Source organism: Colossoma macropomum, unplaced genomic scaffold (assembly GCF_904425465.1).
Source record: "Colossoma macropomum unplaced genomic scaffold, Colossoma_macropomum, whole genome shotgun sequence".
Lineage (NCBI taxonomy): Eukaryota > Metazoa > Chordata > Actinopteri > Characiformes > Serrasalmidae > Colossoma > Colossoma macropomum.
The window spans coordinates 22,452,020-22,479,287 of record NW_023494806.1 but is presented as its reverse complement, the minus strand read 5'-3'; the positions used below and the strand labels follow the sequence as shown (position 1 = coordinate 22,479,287).

The 27,268-nt window shown below is 37.6% G+C and overlaps 2 protein-coding genes across 7 annotated transcripts in view; both read right to left on the bottom strand.

Moving 5' to 3' along the window:
- Positions 1 to 21,265, bottom strand: part of dmrt1 (doublesex and mab-3 related transcription factor 1) — a 30,681-nt gene extending 9,416 nt beyond the window's left edge. Inside the window, exons 1-4 of the mRNA XM_036598800.1 lie at positions 21,035 to 21,265; positions 18,978 to 19,155; positions 14,803 to 14,960; positions 4,308 to 4,476 (exon numbers count right to left, since the gene is read on the bottom strand). Of these exons, the coding sequence (XP_036454693.1) occupies positions 4,308 to 4,476; positions 14,803 to 14,960; positions 18,978 to 19,155; positions 21,035 to 21,259 (730 nt within the window). The 5' untranslated portion in view covers positions 21,260 to 21,265. The remainder of the gene's footprint in view (positions 1 to 4,307; positions 4,477 to 14,802; positions 14,961 to 18,977; positions 19,156 to 21,034) is intronic.
- Positions 21,266 to 25,658: 4,393 nt separating this feature from the next.
- kank1a (KN motif and ankyrin repeat domains 1a) overlaps positions 25,659 to 27,268 on the bottom strand; it is a 79,448-nt gene continuing 77,838 nt past the window's right edge. For 3 of the 6 annotated variants that reach the window (XM_036598795.1, XM_036598798.1, XM_036598797.1), the window contains one exon: positions 25,659 to 26,617. In XM_036598795.1, the coding sequence (XP_036454688.1) occupies positions 26,555 to 26,617 (63 nt within the window). In that variant the 3' untranslated portion in view covers positions 25,659 to 26,554. The remainder of the gene's footprint in view (positions 26,618 to 27,268) is intronic. The other 3 variants (XM_036598793.1, XM_036598794.1, XM_036598796.1) reach the window with 1 other exon arrangement.

The following is a 27,268-nucleotide window of genomic DNA, read 5'->3' as shown; positions in this document are numbered from 1 at the left end:
GAGAGATATTTTAAACATATCTCTCTTATTTGGACCATTTAAGTGATCTCAGGGCAAAAGAAAAGGGTAAGAAAAACCTTAAACATAACTATAAATACTGCAAACATGACCTCACGAGTTCAGGTTATCAATAAGATCTTGAGAGACTGCTCTGTTGGGGGTGATGTCAACAGGGCGGATTAGTAAGGTTAAGAAAAGCTCAACAGCTTTTCTGTTACATGAGACGTTACACCTCTTCCTGTTCAATTTTTACCACTTTATTGTACTTAGACCTTTGAGAAAGAATCACTTTTCTCTGTGTTAATCCCACAGTGAAAGAGAGTGAATGGTGGCTTTGATTATGCTTGTGAGACTTTTATTTCCAGAAAATTACTTTGGTAAATGTGATCTCAAGACTGTGGCAAGTTTGTCACTGCTGATTTATATTCTCAAGGATACAGCTAGACTGAACCTGTCAAAAGGAATAAGATCTGCATCAAAGGTTTGAGCTTCATGACTAATTACAGCACTGTGTTTTCCTCCATGTTAAAATGACTCTGTGGTTCACAGAGTTAACTGCTAAAACTACAGGCTTATTATTCAGTTATTCAGCTGAAGGCTTATTATTCAGTAACTGCTATTAAATATTCAGTGACTATGAAAATAATAAGTAACATGCACAGTACCATGCAAAAGTCAGAGACCACCCGTCGTTTATTTAATTTCCAGTCAAAACAGTCGTTAAGTATATGCCATTCATTGTCCAATCATTAAAAAATGATTCAAAGAAAATAAGACTCCAACCAACCACGCAAGACCTAGTGGACCACCAAAACTGTCACCATCAGATAAACAGTACTTAAAGCTTTCAGCTTTGTGAGACAGGAGAAAATCAAGCTCCACTCAAGCATTAGATATGATAAAATCTACAGGTGTTTCTGCTCATCCTTCCACTCTGAGAAGATAACACTGTGGGTCTGAAAGGATGTGTAGCTGTCTAGCTGCCAAGATACTGATACTAAGAAAAGAAAAAAAATGACCAAAAAGGAAAAAAAAAGAAAGAAAAATTCAGCAAATCAAACAAAAAAGCTGCTGGTGCAACCCCTGAGAGCTATGACATTTTATTTAGTTGTTAAGGATTTGGTGTAATTTTCTGTCAAATATATCTTTCTTGCTTTTTTCCTGATACTGAAAAATGAATAACTTGCAATTAATGGTTGTTTTGACAGAAAATTAAGCTATAAAAGGTGGTGTCTGACTTTTGCACAGTACTGTATTCATGAGAGGAATGGGATTAAATAGATTAAAATAATATTGCGAAATGCCAACAGAAATGTGAATTTGGCACAAAGGACATGGCTACCAAAGACACAGAGAAATAACAGCAAGTAATACATTGACCACAGCTGATGGCAAACATCTTTGTATGCCACAATATAGATACTTATAAGCTGGGATGTAAAAAAACAGGAGGCTATTTTAGACTGTAAACAAAGCAGCCTTCATTTAACATGGGGTTTGGTATAGACAGAACTAACAAATTCCTTATATGGAACAGGGGTTTGTTTTATATTGTAAATGAAAGCATTGAGTGAATATGATTTATAACAGGAATGATCTACTATTCTTGTGATCAGGACAGCATCCCGAGGGAATATACAACAGTAAGATCAATACAGATCTGAAGTTCAGGTAAGACTGCCACTTCATTACTAATTCACTATGAAATCTGACACTGAATTTAACAGTTCCATTCAGTGGTAATGGCTGTTCAACTCATATAGGGAAGCCAACTCTACTTCCTGTTATCGTTTCCCTTCCAACACTGTAACTCGACTTCCACTGTAACTTATTTCAAAAGTAAACTTGGCTCGCCCTACACAAGACAACTAACTTTCAACACTTTCAGCAATGAACAGCGACAACAACAAAAAAAATGCCAAGCGTGAAAGAAAATGGTAAAACCTGAAGCTGTCTCGTATAACACTAAAATTCCAACATAACTCACGGCGGGCACATCATCTCCGTGGATGACGGGCGGCTCCCGTGAACGTTTGGTGGGTGGGGGCAAGGGTGGGGGGTAAGGCGGCCCCGGGCGGGTGATGGAGTGCAGTGTCACCCGCGGCCCAGTCGATTTACGGCAGAGTGCTGCTGACGAGCTCGCAGCAGTAAAGCGCGCACAGGGGCGTATTTCACAGCGAGGTGCCTTTTATGAAGAACACTTGGACGCCCCGGCAGGGCCGCTGCTCGTGACGGATGGAGAAAGACGCATGACAAGCTTCATCATTGTTTGTAAATCTTAACTGTTCCTGCTCACTAACCCCAGAGGCAATTTTCCAGAGACGGTAGTGGAAGGGGCCCGCTCAGAAAGGACAGCGTGGCACTCCTGAAGGTTATTTGGGCTCGTATTTGGCCAACTGATTACCCAGCAGCACAAGGGGGAAATAAATACACAGCACACCACACTTGAGAGCAGCAGGCACAGCAGCTATATGGGCTACTCAGAGGCCTTCTCAGAGAAAGACATATGTCTATGATTGCATTACATCATTCTCTACATCTTAAGGATCAAGGATCAAACTTTGCCTTCAATATCCAAGTGTAGTTTCCATCAATAAATAGAAATTCATCAACATATCATGATATATAAAGTTTGAAAACATTTACTGGGATATTCTTCCAGACGTTTGTCCAGGCAAAAACCACAACCGATCTAAAACCAAGGTCAAATCAACATTTATTGCAAAACACATCTAAGAATGATTTTTGGCTGAGCATGCAATGTAGAACCACAGAGAATGTCAAGACATAAGTAGCTGATATTGCATCTAACATTAAGCAAAATCTAAGCAGAACTACAGATGGAAACAATATATACAAACAGATGGCAAATTTATACAATCAATTAAACACATTCTGAAGGTCATCTAGTAGTATGTTAAATCACAATCAATTGAATGATCAGGTACAGGTCACTTTTTTATGCTAGCTGCTTGCAATGAAATTATGTTAAACTTCTATTTTTATTTTTATTTATAATATAAAATATTTTCTTGTTGGATGGTTAAAATGCTCAGGCCTACTAAAAACTCTACCTATTATCTATTACAACAGTGTAATCTCTAAGGTCTCCCTGTCTAACAGAAGGGACACAGTTACAGGTATATAGTAATGCTGGGAAATGGGTCTAGAATTAGGTGCCTAATCAGACTCGGTTGCACTGGATGTACTAATGATGATGACAGAAATTGTGTGAGTTGTGGACGTGCCACAGTAGAATGGGAGGTGACTCAGCACAGATAACAACTTTCTTCAGCCATGCCAGCCTGGCCATGCATGCAAGGTCATGGCCATTGGTTTTCCCTCACAACAGAACCTAAACTGGGCAGAACTAGCTGAACAAGAGAGGAAACTCACAAAAAGGCATATTTTGAAAAGCCTTTGGATTTACTGGTTTAATGTGAAATACTTCCTATCAGGCATACTTATATAAGTTAATTCAGTGCAGTTTTATACTTTTATGTTAATAATGTATTTTGAAGAAAGATGCATGCAGAATTGGCACTAGCAGGTATCACATAACTTGCTAAATTCAAGACACAGGAAGCAAACAGCAGACTGGCATCTCCTTAGTAACTGGGCAGTTAGTATCACTGTTTTGGGACCACCCGGACTGAAGCGTTTTTGTGTTGTAATGGAGCATGGGACCCCCTGGAGTGAGAGTGGGGGTGATAGGCACCCTCATGTTTGGGCCACTGGAAAACAGCATGTAAAATTCATTAAGAGCCAGAGCAGGTGAAGGGCTTTGGGATATGGGGGAATGGTGGATCTATTGAAACAACCAGAGCATGCTAGCGTTCTATCAGCATCACTTATGAAATGTCCATCTACATGTTTTCATTCTAGGTGGTTTAAAACCAAATATCACCAAATAATTTAAAAAATGCAAAGTTTTAAAACTAATAGCTATTACTACATATTGGTCAGGCTTATTCAAGAACATCATCGCATATCAGTTTATGATTTTTGTAACTTTGAAAACAGAATGACTGTTTGTACTACATGTGGTTCCTATCTCTTTAAATCTGAAGGTCTAGGACAAATGGCCATAATAAAAGTTTTACTTTTGAATTTATGTATTTGTGAGAATTTTATGGCGCCCTTGACTCGCAGAGAGAACCTCCCTCAGATGTACTTGTGCACACTGTTGATAAACTCTGGATAAAACTTTATGGGCCTGTGAGAGGTGTGTGCATATGTGTTTGTGTGTGTGTGTGTGTGTGTGTGTGTGGGGTGAGAGAGAGAAAAGAAAGAGAGGAAGAACTGACCTGCAGCTTTGGGCTCAGGGCAGGAATTGTTCTCCTCCAGGGTGAAAATGGAGGGCACACAGGCAGCTGTGCCCAGGCCCTGGCTGAGATAGGATGCTGCTGAGTAGTAGTGCATACGGTACTGCTGGGACACGTTGTGGCTGGACAGGCGGCTATCTCCACTGGGCATCTGCTTCAAAAAGTGAAATGATTCACATGCCGTTAAGATTAAACTATTTTCTGTTTGGAATATGCCTGGAGTTAACATTAAAGCCATTTCTGTAGGCAATATGAATGAAGAAGTTCCCTTCTTTCTTTCGTAACATTAGCTACTGGGGTAACACAAATAATAAATCTGATATCTGCAACAAGACTTGTTCTTGAACCAGAGTAGGTCATGTCTCATCATGACATGTTTAAAAAAAAAAAGTAAGATAAAGCTTATAGCCCTTACAAGTCTTGCTTGACTTCTCGAGCCAGATTTTTTTTTTCTCTCAAAATAAACTGCAACACACTTCTCTGGTAAGTTTTCTTCCTTCTTGTGAGAACTTGCTTGTTTTAAAAAGAGCTGTCTACTCAGCAGCACAGGGGCTTTAGGGGATTTTCAATTTCACTTTTATGGAATTTGATTTCTGTCAGCCAGTAATATGTCACCATTTATTGTCCACCTCATCAATTTCAGACAGCTTTATAAACTGTTATTTAAGCTACGCTGGCCTCTTGTATTGGCTTTGACAAATACAACAGAAATTGAACTGTATTTTTCTGAGCATGCTCCAGTGACACTTGAAACCAAACCAGCACAAAACAAGCAAATGTAGTACGCATCTCAAATGTGCCAAAACGAACAGAACAAATCAATTCCTAGACTCATGTTAATCCAACTCATCTTGCTAGAAAAAATATGGTCTTAAATTGTTTTTCACTGGGTAGTATTTTACAGTTCAGTCTACACAATCATTTACAAAACTGGTATAAGTCATACTTCAGTGACACTTCCATGTAACTGTGGGAATCGAGTTACTGTACAATATGTTTAGGCCAGACTTTCCCTTTCAACATAAAGAAAGTTAGCACGGCGTGGGCGCAGTGCTACTGTCAGTGTGAAAGCTCCAGTGCAGCCTCATTAATAAAGGCTGGCTGTGCTCCCTTACCTCCCTCAGAGGGCTCTTATCTGGCACCATCGGCTGTCTGGGCTCTCTACACCACCCTCATATTTTCATTCTCCACCTGCAGTGCAGCACAGCCGCACTCACTCGTGGTGGGAGAGGGTGGGAGATGGACACACTCAGATAAAGACTAACTGGTGAGCATCTCTTTTACTCTCTTACTTTTGCCCCAGTGGAGGACTAATGTGTGGTAACTTGCACCAACCTCACTACTTCAGACTGCATTCTGAAGAATCAAGGAAATGTAGTTCAAAATGCAAACATTAGTAAAAATAAATTCTGTTAAAATGTAACAAAACTTAGGAGATTTAGAAATCTGCTGAGAGTACTCCAGCAAAATATAAAATTTATACAATTTGGCTTCACTGCAAAGCTTTAGATGTAAACTTCAGACAGAAAATCTCCTAGTTAAACAGTTACAAGCCCTTTGTAGAATATCAAAATGTAACATATATTACTAAATGACAGACACACAAGGAAACATCAATTCTAATAAAATAAGGCCTTTAGTTAACTTCAGTCTAATATTAATTTCACCCAGATAAACACTAACTGTAAAAAATCTATAACATCTAAAAATGCTTAATGTAAAAAACATCACCTCTTGTCTGGTTTGGCTTTGTTTGCAACAGAACACTCACAAAATCACACTGCAATCATTCATCTTGCAGATAGCCCCATTATGCATAACGAGATCCACATTAAAGTACCTCCTTCAGTCTATGGAGTCGTGCTGAAACACTATAGCAATATCATTAACCTTTGCTATTCAAACTCCACAAAGTAGTGTGACAAAGGCAGTGACCCCGGTGCAAGATGTCGCAGTCAGGCCCCCTGCTGCACAAACATAATAAAATATGGCCCCATCAATGGCCTATGTGTACATAATTCTGAGAGATAAGTCTCAGAAGAAATATAGATTTAATTTATTTCACACTTGAGTAGCTCACGCTCGATACAATTGAGATACTTTGTAACATAAATCAGAGCGGATATACAGGGGCATCTTCATATTAAAACCACATTATGTCATGGTGCTGAGGCTGGATCATATGTCAGTGGGTTGCTGACTGATTAATAAGGATAAATAAAAGTGTTGCCTTAAGTTGATGGGATATCAAAGTTGAAGGGGCCATGACTTTGAGGATGCCCTCAATTTCATGCCGTCCGATTCAATGTTTGTAAATGGAGTTCTTCAGATTCATGCAACATCTCGGAAGGCATGCCTTAACTAGACAGAGAGTGTGGGGAATTGAACCTTCAGCTTTCAGACAGACATTCTGTAACAGAGCATTTCAATTACTTGTGCAACAGAGAAAAACTCCCCATACTGCACAAGTATACGTGCATTAGGTCTGGGTGATATCTAAAAGTAATTAGCACAATATTTTCTAGTTAAAATACTATGATTATTAATTATTTCGCCCCCAACCCAAACCAATACACACACTCCACAGCTCTGACCTACTTCCTATTCTCTTTTTAGTTAATATGCCTTTTTAAACATGGTTTAAATGGTTAAAATATAAACAAAGTCATTAAAAGTGGTTTGGTGTGAAATGCTCCATTCTAGAGAAACTTGACAAGTTAGAATTGTTCACACTAAACCACTCTAAATACTGTTTACATCTCAAGGACTGAATTATTCAGAAACTGTGAAAAATTGGCAGGATTCCCCGACAGATATATATAGATATATATAGATCTACCATGCTGCAACATTAAAATGCTAATTTTAGTCAGAGAGTAAATCACATGCAGAAGAGACAGTGGACAATTTACTGTGCCTAATGGGTTTTAAGGCTCTGTGATAACCTAGTGTTTTAATTGTAAAAGTGAAAAAAACATTACGTGTACGTACCATTTAATATTGTGTTACTTTTTTCTGATCCTGTTTACTGCGTGTAGACTGGGATCAGTAGCGTTCTTTACATCTAAAAGTTCCTGGTCAGAACTAGCTGCCCAGTCGCTTTAGTGGCTGTTTTCACGAGCCACACTGAAGCAATCTGAACTTCCAAGGCAAGGCATCTCCTGAAACAATTTCCCAACATTATTTACAAGCTGTTTAACAATAAATTAGTCCCAAAACGTTTATACATCATCATTGGGTTACTTGTCAATCACTGACGATGTCTGATTAAACTGCCTTGTCACTCAGCCCTAAAGTGCATCAGTCAACTGGATAAAGCAACCTTGTAAGAAATAAGCCAGTGACAGATCTGTTAAAAGTGAAATTCTTATGACTTTTCCGTACAGTTACCCTTTGATCAGTTCAGATACAATAATGTTGATAAAGGGAAAAACACAAATGTCAAAATTACAAAAAGGCACTCCATACACGCACTGTTCTAAAAGAAAGATGTAAAGGTGCATTTTTACTAATATAATTCCTAGATTATGGGCACACAAACTCAACAGACTCATCTATGAGGCTCACAGCAGTCTGGGACTCACCTCACCTGTGTGGACGGAAATGACGTGCGGGCTTGTGTTGAATGCAGAATCGTGCATGTTGTAATAAAAAGAGTTTTGCTAACTTACTTTATAACATATGTATGTTTTAATAAAGGAGTGTTTTGCTAACCAAAAACATGCGCAGTATGTGAATAGTATATTGTTTTGTTAGTAACATATGTAACAACATCAGCATCAGCATAATTAGCAGCCTTTGTGTTTAGTTAGAAGCGTTTTTCTTGACAGAGCTAGAAATTAGAATATGGATCTTTCAAAAGCGGTCATCAAATCTCAAGACAGATAATTTGCTAAGGTATTAAACAGATAAGTACAGTACAATAATTATCATTTAATAATTTCATGTTCCAAACATCTTACAATACTTTTAATGCCTAGCTTACAGTATTTCACCTTTCAAGTTATTATTTAATAAAATAACAGCAATTATTAATCTGACAAATGATTCCAAATTATCAAACTGCATTACACATCTATACATTAAACACAAATTCACAAATGAGGCTGGAGTTGGCTTCCCATTCAAATTTTCCTGTTACACCTTAAATGGTGCAGCAGTTACATTGTGGTGCGCATAGCACGGTTTTGTTTCTTATTCGCTAGCTTTTTTCCCCGTTTTACCTTAAAGCCTCAGGCGCCAGAATGTAACTGCTGCACCATTTAAGGTGGATAGGGAAAATTCTAAGATAAAGGCAGCAATTAAGAAGCTGACTTCTTATAGTAGGCCCCATAGTGTTAAACAATATCTTATAATGTGGCTGACACAGTAGGCCACACAGCCAGCTGATCTAAAATGACATCACATAGACTTCACTCACGAGGAGCAGCGCACGAGTCTATATCCGTTTTCATTTACATTCCTGTAGTGTGCGTGTCATTTGTGCCCCCACAGATGAGGCGAGTCCCAGACTGCTGTGAGCCTCACAGATGAGGGAGAAGGAAAACGAGGTAGAGTGAGCAGCAAGTGTCAATACAACAAAATGTTAGCTAGAATTTGCTTTCTCTTAGTTAGAAAGAATGGCTAATTGTTCACTAAAAAAACTGCAGAAATAAAACGTATAAAATAAAAAAAAATATAAAACATCTGTTCCACATAGTGCACCAGGCAGCAGATCAGTTTGTCATATATATATATATATATATATATATATATATATATATATATATATATATATATATATATATATATGTGAACACAATGTATTTTTTGTACTAGGAGTTGCTGTAAGTTTGGCCTGCAAGCTTGTTTGTTACTTCAACTTGTCTTGATAGTTTCACATTTATTAAATTAGCACAATTTAATATAATGCATTTTTTTTATTAAAATCTAGGCTAAGACTAAAATTAAATGATAGAAAATATTTTTAACCAAGAAAGAAACTGTAAATGGATAGTTTGACAGTGTAGAGGTCCTTTCTACTGCATCTTAAAGTAAAACAGCCATGATGTCAAGGTCTTTACAGCACATCTATGAACTCTCGTTGTACTGTGCAAATATAATATCATTTGAGGTCAGTGACACACATCATTGAAAAAGTCAGTATGTTTGCATTCATGCCTAATGCATAATGTAGTGGCAGGTCAAATACAGATGCTTTTTTTTCTTTTAAAAGAAAAGCTTAATTTTACTTATCATCCAATCCATTCTGGTTTGGTTAATTAATGCTTCATTATATTACAACAGCTGTGCTGGTGATGGAAAAACAACAAATGTAAGGGTCTGGCTGCAGACATGCACCTTCAGCCTGACATGCACCGCCAGCCTATTAATGACGTCAGTGCACGCTCTGCCACGACAGTGTTTTTTCGTGTACCACGTACTGTTGGGGAAGAGTTACACTGAACTAAATTAACGCTGTCATACTGATAATAAGTAATAAGGTAATACAAGCTTTCAAAATAAAACCTACCACGATGATAAGACATGAATGTCAGATTTATTTGCAGAAAAAACAAACAGGCTACTGCTAAAACTCATGAAAGCTATGCTAAAGACGATTAGAACTGATGGTTTGCTTCCTAACGGGAATTGGCTTGATGGTTGCCATTACAGTACAATAGGAAATGAACAAATGCATCTGGAATCAGTCCCAAAACACCTGATTAAATGATGTGAATCCTTTACACTGTGATATAAACCCATCAGGAAAACACAGAGTACCATTAGCAACCACTGAACACTACAAGGAACCAAAAGGGTTCCTGGTAGGGTTTTAATAGGTTCTATGACATTTTTTAACAAGGACGTACATTAAATGGAATTCTCTAGCTGTGCAATGGATGAAAAATGGATTAAGCGATGATATCGCTAAGCAGAAGCAGCCAAAAGTTAACGTGCCGTTCGGCTGCTTCTGCCATTGTGGCAGAGAGTGCGTGTGCATGTGACGTCACTGGGGCTGAGAGTGCATCTGTCTAAGTGTGCATGTCTGTAGTCAGACTCTATTGGGGCATACAGGAGATATCTGGAACCAAACCAAACTAGCTCACAAGACATCAACTATTTAAAAAAAGAAATTCTTGTTATCATTTACTTTATTTGTTGTTTATTTTCATCTCTTCTAACAACATGGATTTTTTACAAGCAGAAAAACACCTACTGCAGATAAATGGTTATAAAAAATTTTAGGTGCCTAAGGCTTTTGCATAGAACTGTGTATATAAATTGATTTATATGTACACACACATATACATACATAAATATGTAAAAATATGTGTGTGTGTGTGTGTGCATGTGTAGGTGGGTATAGAGAGAGAGAGAGAGGGAGAGGGAGAGAGAGAGAGAGAGATTTTGTAGCCTACATACATATAACATAATACTTCCAGACAAAATGAGTACCCTTATAGCATTTGAGATGAGAGCATCCATTGTACCAATTTAGCAACGTCCAACATGCTACACTACACACTACAGAAGGTTTGCTAGTTTGCTGCACTAAACTGTGAGGCAGATTATCACATACAAAGTAATCACTGTCTTTGTGGGCACAACTAGCACTAATTATGGTAAAACAACTGTTAAAGCCACAAACAAATGACAAAAAGGCAGTCAAGTACAATTCTAAAAAAAAAAAAGTTTGAGAGAGCATTTGTCTCCTAAAATGTATAGATAAGGGGTAGACAATTTTGAAAATACTGCAGTTAAAATAACTAAACAGTGATTTTTTTTTGACAACACAAGCATCTTGATGCTATCAGCATCACATTGTTGGTGTTGTGGAGAAATCTTGCCTCTGAAAAAAATATATTTTTCAACAGTGGAAAACAACATATTTAGGTTTGTATTTGAGTTTTAGTCTTATAATCATCAAGCTCCAAGGTGTTTATTTTAGCTGCTATTTCCAAATCTACCTATACCTTTTGTTGATGCAAATTCTTTACTGTCAGTGTCAGAAGAGCAAGAAATGTTACATATCTGCCCAAGTACAACATAAAGTTTCTGATATCTAGGCTTATTTAAACATGACAACACCATTTTTGGGTGTCTGGTAAATCATGGCCAGAGAAATCACTGACTAAATTTTGCCTGGAACATAACACATCTATGTGAACACTGACCAGAAAAACTTTTCTCCACCTTTCTCCAGCTCGAAATGCACTAAAATGCATTTAACTTCCACCAAATTTAGTGTCAGTGCTCAGAGATGAAGGGAGACAAATTTGGTGCTGTGGTAATAGCATGGATAAGGGTTAGAGAACTCCCAGTGGCAGTATTAGTTGCAGTTCCGGCTGGGGGGAGCAGGAAAATGTAAACAACATGTTAGAGGGGCAGCACTGCATGAAGGCTGCACACCTTCCATGCTGTGCTCGCCCACTGGCTCGGAACGGGGGGAAGCTCACCATGGCCTGCCAACTTAAAACAGCAAGCCGGGTCCACTGACAGGAGCCCCTATCAACACGGGCTCTAGCCCAGCTAATCATCTCATTACTGCGTAGTACTGCACTAAAAGGGGCGCAGCGTGGGCGAGTGGGGAGATGGGTGTACTATGGTGGTATTCTTCATGGGTGTTGGGTTAATATGGAATAATACTTCCTGTTTGAGGGGGGTTGGAACACTAAAGCAAAAAGTCACTGCAACAATGCTTCTTGGGAGACCTGCTGTCTAAGAGACTAGAGATGTGCATACCGATTAATTTTGATATTCAAATGAAGGGATAAGAAGTTAACCGCAGGCAAGGAAAGAAACATACTTCGCCTGTAGGCTAATCTTTACCTTAAGTTACAGCACTGGTCATGCACAAAAACTTCAGCAGCGAGGAATACATCTAAAAACATGTTTTATTATTCAAAAATAGCTGAGCAAAATCTGTAGGTTTTCATGTTGAATGAGTAACATAACCTCAGATGATCTCCTCAGTAGACAATGTAGCATCATATTAGTTTGTCACAGAAATATGTTTTTACTGTTTCTGGGCCAAGCTAACATCAGGTACAGGAACGTATATAGACATGTTCACGATTAAGCTACGCTATCTCTGCCTTCTCAGTCATGTCCCTAACAACATGTCCATGGCAATGGCAATAAGCCACTCGTGCTTCAGAACAGCAAAGTTTATTATAACATACTTATTCGCAAATATGAACAAACACACCATATTTTACTGTTCTGTTGAAACATACAATTGTCATTTCACTGAATTGTTTGGCTTCTATTTTCTGTCTTCCTGTGATGAAATGTAACAAACAGCCGAACAGTGATGTCAGCATTCGAATATTAGCACTAAGTACTCAAAAATCCATGTAGACTATAAGACACTCCAGTTCACTCTTTCCATAATAAAACCTATAATAAAGCATAAGGATGCACAGTCTGACTTTTTCTCTTACAATACTGATTCTGATACCTGTACGCATACCATATTTACCTTCTTCAATTTAAATGTGTATATCTCATGTAATAAGCTGTTACAATTGAAGATTTATTTCCAAAACATCACACATGCACACACACACACACACACACATCTTCTAAGCCACTTATCCTTCTGGGTCGCGGGGGGAGCTGGAGCCTATCCCTGCAGTCATTGGGTGGAAGGCAGGATACACCCTGGACAGGTCACCAGTCCATCCAAAACATCACTTCACAAATATTTCTTTTTAACCATATTCTTCGAATTTATTTTAGAATCACGAAGTAGACCACTGTAGACATCATAACTATCACCTTATTATCTGAAAAGCACTTAAAAATCTGAGAATAAAATTTTTTAGCCTATATTAAATTGACAGAAAGTCTCAAATAGTTCTATGCTGATGAAGCTTGTGTGAACTACAATTAGAAACAGAAAAGCTCTCCTGCACAGAGCTTTTATTCTGATACGTGGTGTCATATGTCTTTTGCAAAGAAACACTTGTTTCATGTCCTTAAACAAACAGGTTTGCCTGTAATGTGATCATTCATCATTATTAGCTATACACAGAGCACTCCGTTCCATTGATGAAAACACAAGGTGAGAATTTGATGTGTGTCACATTTTGGAATGACACTCTTCCATTTTAGATCCACTGTGTATGAGAAACAGTATCAATAGTGCATTGGTCACATTTGGGCGACACCCAACCCATTTAATAAGGTTTGTATCAGTGCCAATACCAATCTAGGGTATCGGATTGGTACTTCACTAACAAAATATAATAAACTATTTAAAGACTTGTCAAATAATTACAACCCCCAAAAGCACATAAATTATCATATATGTTGCTATGTTTGCAAAATAAAAGAAGTAGTGATCGGTGAATACTGAATACGTTTTCTTATAAGTTTTCAGCAAAGTTTTCAGTTACAATACATAACGTATTCCATAACATATTCAGAACACATTTAGAATACATTTACAGTATATCTTGCTAAGGTACATGGGAAATGTTTGTTCCCTACTGAGATCATTCTTTACAAGATTACAATTACACTGAGATTAGTAACTGTCTCATCACCTTGATTTATCAGTCTACTCAAGCTTTAGAAGTAACTTCAGTGTAAAGATGAAGTTAATTGTGGTCCTTTTTAGAATTCATCTGACTAGCATGTTTGCTACATGCCGTGCACTGATTCTAAAATACTTAATAAACAAACATTAGCCTAATTGTGTTTCTTTTGGAGAATATTTAGTGAGTAAGTATTCTAAAAGTATTCTCCTAAAATATAAAAAGTATCTGCATTCTGATATGTATTACCAATTCTTGTACTACGTTATTCTTGTACTCCAACCCTGGCTATATGTCATTCTGCAACAGCAGACTGTTTATATCTATTCATGATTAGGCTAAATGTTGAGGTGTTTTAAACAACCACATTTGCTATATTGCGATATGAAATTTCCAGTGTATTAGCAACAAACTGTGCACCAAGTTGCTGCAACACTACTGAAAAATGGCAAGGGCCCATATCTCAGTCTAATAACTACATAACTTAGATATTAGTCTCATATTAACCAGATAGCTAGATAGATAGCTGATGAAAATTATGTCTAAAGAACAGATCATACCATTTTCTACAAACATGGGCAAAGTATTTTAAAAATTTAAAAATAGCAGCAGCAACCACCCTTAAGCCTGAATTTTGTCTCTACTCTTGTAGACTTTTGTATATAGCAGTAGGTCAAAACTAAACAAGCAAGTCAAATTGAGATTACTTAACAAATTAACACAGTTTGAGGCAAGCATGTGACAATTTAAGCATGCTGTATGCATAAGGCTTCCTGTACTTGTTGGCTCATTGCTCCAATGCTAACTAAAGAAGCAAACTTCAGGTCCTTCATATTTGAGTTTGATTTTTGGATGAACAACTAAATAATAAACTTGCAGTTTAAGGGAGTCATACAAAACACCACACAGTACAAGACATGATCCATTTGAGTAGTGTGTTTATAGGTAGTCACCTGATACTGCTGATAATTGTAGAGGTTGCTGTAGTAGGCTGGGTAGCGGGAGGGCTGGTAAAAGTTGTAGTAGGAGGCATCCACCACCAGGTCAGTGGAACTCTCAGAGTGCCCTCTGCTGGAGAAGGTGGGGCTCGGGGACAGCGTAGAACGACTTCCTGTAACATTTTTTACAATTACAGACCCACTTGCACTTCCTTAAACCAAATTTTCTCATTGGCTATTGGATGCAAGATAATTTATTCTAAGCAAATTATCGACAATTTTGAGAAGTTCCTTTGTGAATTGTTTTTCATCTTGTGAAGTTCAAGAACAATACCCAAGAATAACTGTTGTGTACGGCACCATCTGCTGGTGAAACAAAGCATATTTTTGAACATAAGGTTGCCTGGCAGCTGTGCCCCAACTAATTATATCCATTTTAATTCAAGAGTTACAGATTTTATGTATCACTTATTCTAACATATGCTTTTGCAAATACATAGACTGTGCTATTAATCAATTAAGTCATATAATACACGTTTTTTCTTCAATACCATACGCCAGCGTTTTTCAATCTCTCAGTTCCCCTGCCTTGAACATGTTTTCCTGCTCTATCAACCCCAACTTCAATTTAGGAAGAGCTTATTGAAGGGCCTAACTCACGAAACTAAACTAATTATTTAAAATCACTAAAGATTAATGTAGTGTGGAAACAGGGTTAAAGTATCAAAACACACCATTCACTCCCTAGTCCATACAGTCCCATATATAGAAATTGGGAGGCAAAAACAGCCTGCTTTGATACAATTGTTTTTGTGATGTCATGAAAACCAAAACATTTACATGAAGTGGAGTGCAAAAGTCTGAGATCACCAGAGAAAATGTTTCCATTCTGCATCCATTTCTAATTTAATACAATGCTTTTTTTATTATAAATTATATTATCAGCATAAAAATTAAAGAGAAAAGTAACATCTTTTAATTAACATGAATTCCAGAATTTCTTGTTCCCATTTTTGCGCTAATGACTGCATGCACTTGAGCTGGCATGGACTCCAAAAGTTTGTGCAAAAGCCTATGATGAGGAGATCAAATCCATCCGAAAGTCATCTGAACACATGCTTCAGCAGAAAAGACTAAAAAAATCTGATCTTTTTACACAAATATCTCGCAAAGTACATATTTGCTTTGTTTTTAGTTCTTAAACTTTTTGTTAAATTAAAAAAATCCCAGATTTTCAATGTGGTGTCAGATAGAGAGATATGACAACATATTGTCATCATTGTGATAATTTTGTTATTGTGATTGAGAATATGCTTTTCTGAGAATCTTGTGCATATTATCTGTATTTGAGGAAAACTGGCCAATGGCATGTTTCATCAAATACAGAGCATAGCTAGCCCTGTTTAGTCCTGTTAGTCCATGCAGTGCACATGAAACATTAACTAAAAATCATTGTGCCCACTGTTTTTGATGGCAGTTTCAAAGCTCCTAGTGCATTGTGTCTGTGTCAAAATATCATGATATGTATTGTGTTTTGTGAAAATTTCTTTGAGTGTTGATATGATATTTTTGTCCTGTTGCTCACCCTCAGTCTCAGACTTTTGCACCCCACTGTATACACACCTATTCAGCCAAGAGCAGTTCAGTTTCACCCATTCACAGTGAAGTCTTTATAAATGAGGCACAATACAGGGCACACAAGCAGTACAGAGCTCATTTACACATATCAGTGTTAAAAGTGCAATTTGTAACATTTTTAGTTTAAAACATTTCAAAATGAACTAAAATTATCCACATGAATATGAAGAAATAACAGTTTTGACATTATGTCAAAAATGTATCGTGTTGCAGAGAGATCTAGTGAAGTTAACATGCTAACCAGCTATCCCCAGCCTGTCTTGTAATACCACTTTGTACCTCAAAAACATAGAGCATCGAGTAAATGCAACGATGGCTGAATCTCTTGGCAAGAGATCATTATCACCACCACCACCACCCGCTCTTGGCAAGAAACCACGTTCAACAGCAAAGAAAAGAAGTGCCATAAATAGAAAAAACAAGAGTTAATACTGGTGTTGCTTTCCACTGCTAGAGACAGCTCTTGGTGAGTAAAAGGATAAAGTTTGATGCTGAACTTGCAAAGTTTCGTCTAGACTGGCAAGTAAACAGCTATTAATGCTTACATTGGCAATTTGCAATAGCAATTAGCGAGGAGAGAAGAGGGAGGAGGAGGGACTGTGCATTTCCTTTTTTCTTATGATGGGGTGGATACCACAACTTTCTGGTGATATGTTGCCCCGATTTGTTTCCTTTAAAGGTGCCTTAAAATGGAAAACTGTATTTACACTGGCATAGTTGAACAAGGAGAGTTCGATACATGGAACTGACATACCGCGAACCTCAAATTCTGCTGTCTCCTCCTACAAATGCAGACCTGCTGTAAAAAGGGCTGTAAACAGGCCAGTTTTAAAATACTGAACTGTTACGTAACGGTCTTTACTTACTAATATTTATGTCGCCAAAATGTACATACACCAGCCCACAATAGCTCAGCAGAAAATGACAACAGAGTAACAGCAATGAAAATGGAGGCTACGTACAGAAATGTACGTTTTCAGGCTGTGAATGGGATGTGATGTTGGCAATTTGTCATACCTTTCCCAGGGAACCGAACTCTCAACTCTCAAAACCGGATCTGGGCAATTTTCTCCCCGACCAAAGACACATACCTTCTATGTAGACATCAGTGAAAAATTTTAAATACTGAATAAATACTTTCTATGGCACCTTTAAAAGCACAGTAACAAAAATAGCCTGTTTCATTAAAAGCGAGATTGGAAAAATAAACTGTGATTGTTTTTGGTACATGAACCCACACAAATGGCAGTAGTGGACCTCAAGTGGATAAAGTGGATAAAGAAATATAGGATCTGGGCTTTATAATTAGTTGAAATATGTGTGTTGAAGCACAGAAAAAAATCCTAAATGAAGAGGGGTTCTGCTGTAGCAGAACTGAGAACCAGTGACCTATGGTAGCTATTTCTGAAATAGCTTTTACCGTAAGCCTCCATTAATGGATCTCACAATCTACACAGTCTACTACATTAACCACTGTCATAGGGTCATACAGATGTTTTGTTTTTGCATAATTCATAAGGCATGACTACGTCCAGTGTGCTCAAAGCTAATCTGTTTGTCTTTCCACCACCCTCTTTATCATCTGTGCAAACAGACTGGAATGTGCTATCTTCGCTCTAAATGTTGTCAACAGATGACTAGCAAGTACCAACTTCATCTCTTAAGGTGCAGGCCATAGGCCAGTAAGGCAGCCTTGACCGGGCTGATATTCTACTCCTAGCTCAGTCCTATCAGAAGAGCAAGAACAGCCTGTCTCTTTCCCACCCTTCTTGAGCCACCATCTTTGGCCAAAGCCATCAAAAGGATAGCCCAACTTGGCAGGGCACAATCACCAATGTTACAGATAGGAGCAGTGACGGAATGTTACGGAAAGCAACCCCCCCTTCCTAAAAATAAAGTGCACCTCACTGGCTGTATTGTGTTCTAGGATGAATGAGTCGCTAGAACGGAGAGCGAATGGATGGGTACAGGCTGTCCATGGTCATGGTCCTACAAGTTCCCCTACTCCCACCCTTTCTCAAGAGTCACTGAAAGTTAAAAGGGTCATAACAGGCTGATTATCTCCATTTTTGACTATGGTCAGATGACAAACTGTAAAAATTCCTTTTTTCTGTTAAAGGAGGATGTCAATGGAATACAGGGTGAAGAAAAACTGGGTGAGAGTGTAGCTTCATGAATCTCAGAGTCATTTATAAACAGAACTGCTGAGGTCTGCAATTTCACTTAAATGGTGAAATCTCTTTTAGACCACCAAACAAATGTAGTAAACAAAATACTGCGACCAAACTAATGTCATGGCAACAATTCAGTATTTGTCATGAATTCTTATGCACTCAGAAAAAGCACATGAGTATTTTCCTCATGCATTCGAGTCTTGTGTTTCCCATTTTAAGGGACCCCAGCAATTCCACACTTTCATTGTATCCCAGCTTCCAACACACCTGAACCAAGCAATTAAGAACTGAATATTTGGTGTGCTGGCAGCTGGAACAGAACAAACATGCGGGCTATCTGGATTAGGAAACACTGATATGAAAATATTTTTAGCTCACCTGAAGCAGTTGGGGAAGTGGCAGAACCAGGCGTAGTGGACGAGGGGGACCTAGTTCCCACAGGAAACACATATTCACTGCCTGGCTCATTTTTCACCACAATGTCAGTACCAGACAGGTTCACTGGGGTGCAGATGCCCATCTCTTCCTCCTGAGCCTGCTGACGACGCAAAGCCACCTGAAGAAAAAAAACTATAGTCCCTTAAAACACTTTGCATTATTTGTAAAAACTAATTCATGTACCCTTGTGTTCAAAGGTTTGGAATCACAATAAACACAGACAGTGAGTCTACTATTATACTACTCTACACTTTCACAGATTTCAACAAATTTTTTGGAAGCTATAAAAAATTATGCAACGTTAGATTTGTCCAGAATGATGAAGAGCTGTAGATGATGCCATAATGATTAAAAATCTTTATAATATTAAGAATCTGTAAGTTTTTACAGAGAATTTAATGCAAAATCATCAATATGGGAATATATGTATGGGGAACTTCTAGAATCAATTCAAGTATGGGCATTACTTTGTGTCAGTGCTGATAACTAAGAGGTTTTACATCTAATTCCTAGTTAGTTACATTACTGATTATGTATTTACACATATGGAATAAGAACTCTCGTCTGCTTACCTGAACGTCAGCTAGCTAACGTTAGCTAACCTGTTAGTTGACATAGACACAAGAATTTCATTATCCAGTGAAGGTAAGTTACAGCTAACGTTGACTTTTCTTTCGAATTAGATGAGATTAGATCACCATTTCACAGTTCTGCTTCAAACACTAAATTACAGTGACAAAAATAACAGCTTACGTTAAATTTTAACCTACCTCAGTGTGAAAGTTCACGCTAGCATAACCTTTGCTGGCCTGGCTGGCTAATGTAACTACCTCGACCCTTAGGGAACTAGGCTGACATTTTTGGGTTTCATGAAATAAATTAAAATAAAAAATAGTTTATCAATGCATGTAGTTTTTCCAGACTGTAACCACTTGTAAGTCTGTTAGCTAGGTTAGCTAATATGCCTCAGGAAAATAATTATAAGAACAAGCAGAATAACTGATGTTCTCAGTTGTAACGTTAGCTGTTGCAGTAACGGCTGTCAGAGTTTTTCCGTTAAAATTTGAATTTGAAATGACAAGACTGCGCGAGCGGGCTGACAGCACTAAACCAAGCGCTGCTTCAGCAACACAAACTTACTTTAACCAGCGATAAGACAAAACCTTACAAGCTCTGCTGTACATTTAAACTACATCTTAGTACGCTGGGTTAGTCTGGTTATTAATATGAATAACTGAACAGTGCAGCAGGACGGAACAAAGCGGCACTGACCACTCTGAACTAGTTAATGATATAACTAAAAGCGAATATATAACGATAATGCTAACCTATAACGAAAAGCAATAGGAACATTTCAAGACCTGCCGATGATTGGGAATGAGTTTAGTGCCAGATATCATTTTCACTCTATAAAATTTCATTATAACTTAACTCAAGTGTAGAAAGTGTTACTAACTCCGCCTAAAGTAGTCACTTTATGTTATACTGGCTGAATGTAACAGCCAAGGCTGTTTTTCGCTATATGTTTAGCTGTTCTCAGTTTTCATCTATGGTCTAGTGACAACTATGGCGCAAAAAGAGCAGTGTTTTACTTCTGCTCAACATTGTGTCTACGAACTGTATCTTTCAGTCTAAATAATCAAATTTGTTATGAAATAAACATGTAACAGTTACAAAGCATTCGAGTTATTAAAAACTCTGCAAGGGTTAAGTTAAATGCCTCCACTGCATCACATCTGAATAACTTAACTGTATTCGACGTTTGAAGGATACGCTGTGGCGTTTAGCAATTTAACCTAAGCTAACGATATCTAAAATAAACAACAAAAACATTCATCTGATGGACAAAAACATCATGTTTTTAATCGACAATGAAAATAAAATAAGCCACAATGGTGCTGTGGCCACACAAAACTTGGCTCTATTGTAAGAGAGAGTTCAGTCGGCCCTCAGAGAGCTGCAGCTAGCTAAGCTAAGTTAAACTGAACTAAGCTAACCTGAGCCGCCATCACCCGCTGGCGCTCCGCTATCAGTTTGCACTTCTGGCACTGACAGTCCCTCCAGTTGCAGAAGCGCTTGTGGCCCTTCAGAGGTGAGACGAATCCGTGGTTCCTGCAGCGGGAGCACTTGGGCATGCGGGGCTGCTTCTTGGTGCCCGGTGAAGGCGACAGCGATGCCGAGCCATCCAGGAGCTGCTGCTTAGACCGTTCTTCGTCGCTCATGACAGAGAGAATACGTGGAAAAAAAAGATGTCGTGGGTGCTGTTAGCTCAGTGAAGACTAACAGGGTGTCACCCTTTTTCTCTCTGTTTTAGGGCGATCCTCCTCGGCATACCAAAGCGCCGTGTGGGAGTTCAGCTCCCGTCCCACTCAGGGCATTGGTTGACAGCTAGCTTATAAAAAAAGAGACACATATCCGAATAAAGGCTCAGTTTCTGAACGGCCATTTGTAAAGAGCACACGGTGTCAGCTTGTTTTCAAGGCAAAAGTTTAGAAAGCCAAACGTTTAGCATGAGGCTAATGCAGAGATGCCTCTGTAAAGGAGCACCAAATGGTAGCATTTTTATGCTTTGTAAAGCTTTTACAAAAGTTACCAACCTGGCCACCCAAGATATTATTCTTGAAATAATGTTATGTTCATATTCTTCAGTTAACTTACAGTCTGATGTTCCACGAAGCCCATAAAGGGCCTTGGTAGAAAGAAAGGTAATGGCGTTGTATTACCTCAATAATTTTCCCACGCAATGATTTTGCATTCTCTTGCAAATACAGTTGATTTGAACATGGCATTTAAACATATCTTTTTTTCAAGATAAAACACCAAATAAACTCTTTATACAACTACACGGCTTGCATCTGATGATACTTATTGGATGTTTAAACCAGAGGTTAAAAGAGTGAGACCCTAAAAAATCCTCAGATGTAATGATATAGATTCAGTGCTATTCTTCTTTTTTCTGCATTTTCTATGCAAAACTTCTTAGTTCCTCTGCTTACATCCTGTTAAATGTTAGTCTGGGAGTCGAAACCAAAAAAGAATCGATTCCAGGCATTCCAGGAAATGGAGAGTCGACTGCAAAGCTTTGCACTCGATTCCACACAGAGACAAATTAGCTTACAAATGAGCAACACTAATGTCAGTGCCAAAACATCTACCTGAAGCAGCTGACAGTGCAGAATCAGGTACAACTGAGACAGCCCCATTAGTCAGCTAAGGTAATTTAGTTAGCATTAGCTCTCCAAATTTCAATGCTAATGTCAAACATGATATTGTACTGTTTATTTTTGACATATGTCTTTTCCATGTCTTGTTTTTTGGAATCAAGGTTATTGTGTGAAATAATCGACTCTTGGAATCGACTCTGTCGATTCTTGTCACTTGAATTCAGAGTCGAGTCGACTCAAACATTTCTGGAACCGGACAGCCCGATCAGTAAGGCTGTGTCCAAAACCACAAATACTGTCATACTGTTTATTATGTCAAAATTGCACACCAGCATTAGTAGTGTATTTAGGATGTGTGGTATAGTTGTATGTGGTTTTGGAGCCTCTGCCAGTTAGATGCTTGAAGTGAATTTTCTTTTAAAAGCTCTATTTTTGAACAGTCAGACAGATTTGTCTATGTCATCAGATTAGTTTGCATTCCTATGTATTTGTTTACAAATCATAATCTACGTAAAGAGCCATGCATGTGCACAAGTCATGCCAATGAACTACTACTGACCTCAGATGCTGTCATTCATCAGGCTTGGCTAACAAAGCTGTGCAATTGCTACCAGTAAAGGTACATTATCCAAACAGTGCAGTTAACCCATTAGTGTCCACATCTTTATTTTTTTAATTTCTTGTTCTACCATCATATGTAACTTATTCAAGAAAAGTTTACATGTTAGTTTTAGCTTATTAGTTCTTTAGCAATTATTTACAGGATAAGGCCTTTATTGTGAAGGACGTGGCTATTTCCGCCCAGGGAGATGTGTGTGTGTGTGTGTGAGTGGAAAAAGAGAGAGGGCCAGACGTGAGCTGAGTAGCGAACAAGGTGTTAGTAAAGAGAACACTGCTTATGTACAGTGTAGCTGTGGCCAACAACAGCTGGAGAATAAAGCACCATGACTTGAGTCTCTTTTAATAGCTATAGTATGTTCTCTGAGTGTGGCTGAGTACAAATCTTAATATTTTTGTTAATGTCAATTAAACTATGTGGCTAAAAAAGTAAGTTTATTTATCATGATACATTTGGTCTTTTGGTCACATGGGACTACTCATGTTCAACAAAACAACAGAAAAGCCAAATTTGATTGTGAATAAAAGTATGAAATGGGTATTGTTAGAAGGCATACCAATGTAAAATGTATTAACCCGAATACGTTTTACATTAGTATGCCTAAAAGCTGTTCCTTGAGGACGTTGATTGAAATTCAGCTTAAGTATATTCTCACCCAATAAAAGAAGAAATATTTTACACCATATGTGACTTTTTCAACTCTTATTTTCCTTTAAAAATGTATTCATAAATATTTTGGTAAAATAATATAGTATAAAGTTATAAAATACATATATATATATATATATAAAAAAAACAAAAAACAAAAAAAACTCAATTTGAACCCTTCCCTACCTTTTTTATTTGTATACTGGTTTGTGTTTTTGGCCCTTGCCAAAATATTGCCTTTGGCCCCAGTGACAGAGTTTGTTAAACCCCTGCTTTAGACTCATCACATTACATTTTGCAGCATTTTTCCTTAGAAAATTAATTTATTGTTCGGCATGAATGGGTTAATAGTTCATCATCCTTCGCTGATACTTGCATGTCCATTTATCGAAATAGCAGTTCAGCTGTCACATTGTTGCATTAGTATGGCTTGTCCACAAGTCCCTTATCATTCCTGTAACAATTGCTTTGCAAGAAAACATTCTTGTAACAATTTATTTGCTTGGTGAAGTTAAAGTAAGCTAATTGTTGCTGGGAATACTAGGGCTTATACAGCAAGACATGATGAAATTCAGAGAAATGCTGTTTTAAATCCTGCCATCTAGTTGTACTTTACACTTTTAACATGAGGTTTCTCTGTATTAGCCTTGATACACTCGGCTCAAAAACAAGCACAAAGATGAAGAACAGGCAAGTTAATCTTTATGTTCCATATACATGAACTACAGCAGTCTATTTTCTCTCTCAGACAATGCACAGATGAAACACTATATTACTGGGTTTAGATAGCAGTTTCTACCCACTACTTTATAGCTGCTTTATGATCCATTTCTGTTGAAAAAAAAACAAAAAAAACAATTTAATTATATGGTATAATTCTTGTTTGTGGCAGGAAATGCAAGAAAATGCTGTTTCAGATGGTGTAATTAAAGAAACAAGTCAGAAACAGAACAGAATTGTTTGTTGGTTGGTTTGGTGAGGCAAAAAAGTATGACGGTGTTTGGGACAGGCTAAACCTAGAGTCCCTTCAAAATAATAAAAATGAGTCCACTAACCTTGTAATTTAGAACAAGACTGGAACATAAAGGTTCACAATGTTGATATTTCCCTCTGAACATTTAATAGCACTTAATGGTATGAACTGCATCATCAAGTGAAAAGTCGCTGATAGAGCACATCTTGACATCTTTACATTTATTATTTGGTTCACTATGTGTACAACTGCAGAAAATAAGTTAACCTCCTCTACAGGGAAAAACTTTTTTCTGCAAATTTTTGTGCACAATTTCTATTTATTTGCTGAGTTTAACATATTGAAAATAAAAATAAAACCTAAAATATAGTGTGCCATAACAGGCCAAAAACAAAGTATTGTCTTCAAGAATAGAAGAGCAACAAAATGCTGATAAACGTGGCATTGTCATACTTTCCTAAAGTTTTTCAAAATGATTCAACGCTTACTATTCATTGTCTAACCCTCTACTGTACTTGCACTGTTTCAAGATATCCTTTAAAGAGCCTGCATCTCGTTTAATACATCAGGGTCAGAAGTAACCTGCAACAAATTTATGTACAAGGATGTGTGGCGACGTATAAAAATGAGTGGTATTTATTTTGGGTCCCTTTAAGAACAGATATCAATTTCAGGCGTAAAACTGTACATTTAAGGCAGTTTCACATCCTTTGAATATAAAAAGGGGTCAAATTTGACCTGAACAGTATGTAAACGTTAAAGGAACTGCTTCCCACATATTCGTCTGGATTTTTCTTCTCTACATGTATCCCAGCGCAGCCCCACAATATCTCAGTGGTTGCATTTGAATTTCACTTAATGAACTGGGTGGCATCTTGCATTGTCTTATTGGAATATCTGTCATTTGTAGGGGTTTTTGTACTATAAAGTGAACAGACAGGATAAACACATCAAAACATTTGCTAAACATCAGTGCAGGATATACATGCATGTGAGGAACTCTTTTTGACTGCCAGTATATATCGATTAATGGAACTTCACTATCTCTCCCACAGTGGCAGTTAGAGGTCCAATCCAGTAGAGGGAGGCATTGCACTGCTCTGGAAACCCAACAGGTTCATCACTAGCTTCTGAGCTGATTTGTGTTTTACCGAAGAAAACAGTGTTTGACAGATTAACGAGACATTTTAAAGCTAAATGATTGAGACCAGATCATGTACTTTAGTAAAGTTTATTAACGGGAAAGTCAGGAATTTTGAACAATGATTTTCGGAGAAAAGTACCACGTAAAGTCTATGATAGAAGTTTATTTACCAGGCGAAGGGTACTCCAATCTACATGTCCATGTATTGTAAACATTTACATATAATGAAAATACAATTATCTGTAATAAAAACTTTTTAATTGATAAATATTTAACTTCTGTGTTCTGTTAGGACGTAATAGTAAATATCCAAAATACTGTGATTAAATAAAAATGGCATGTATAAAAGTAAGGACCGTGTCCAATCTAGATATATAATGTAATGTTTAAAATTTTGTAATCCAACCTCTCATATCCATTGCATATGTCTACCAGGACTCTGACAGAAGAAAATCGATTTACACCCTCTAGGCTGCAAAACCGAGTCGTATATACAGGGTTAAAATATAAAGCTTGAGTTCAGGCAACGTCGGCCATATCTTAGAATTGATTTATGATTAAAAACAAAAGGCGCCAGTAGATACAAATTAGACAGTGGAAGAAAGAGAACATGGATATATATTATAACCTTCAATATCTACATTAATTTTACTTGAATTGAAGTTTGCTCCATTAAAAATTCCAGTTGATGTCAATTCCAAAGTTGTTGTAGCAGACATTTCCTCTACATGTAGCACTTGCTGGTGATTTCAGGCACAAAAAAGTGTATTATGGAACTCGCTCCTAGCTGACAAGTCCTCTTAAATCTTGAGAGACATGCTGAACTGAAGTCAGAAAAAGTGCTGAATACAAAAGGCATCTGTTTGAGTTCTTTGCTGGGGTTTGGAGGATCGCAGAAAATAAACACTAGGCACAAATGAACCATAAGGAATAGCAGCAGTGAAAGGGTGAGGGAGGTGCACGGCTTCTCTAATCAAACATGCCCCGCCTGGTAGGACTGGGTGAAGTCTTCCTGCCAAGCCGAGGGGTTCCCTGTGGGAGATGACAGACATACTAAAACACCAAGGAGTCAAAAGGGATAATAAGGTTCAAAAGTTTGGAATCACTTGTCATATTAACACACACACACACACAGATTCCTTTTTCTCAAAAATGAAGTTGATGTCTTTTGAGTCAGTTTGAAGAAGAAGTCTGGTTTCAGATTTCTCCTGGAGGCCCCCAGCCATCACACAGATTTGGCACATTTCATCATTAGCATGCCTGATTTAACATAATGACCAGGTGTTGAATGATAACTACAAATAATACTGGGCTGACAAGAGGAGATGTTTGTAAATGCACATACATACATACATGCATACATACATAAATATATAATGTAGATTTAAATAGTACAAACTAGATGTTCAATAGGTATATTGGGAACAAGAAGATCTATGATAATATGATTATTTATGGGTTCTGTGAATGTTTATATAGGTGTTTCTGATCCAATACTATGTAGAAAATCAACAGAAAATCCTGAAATGGATATTGGAGGTTGAGAATGAATGATTGAATGAATGAATGAATGAATGAATGAATGAAGGATGAAACCTGGTGCTATCCTCTAACAATTCTACCCTGAAATAGCTCACACATTCGTTGTGTGACATTGTTAGCTGTGTATTTGTTCCTGTGGGG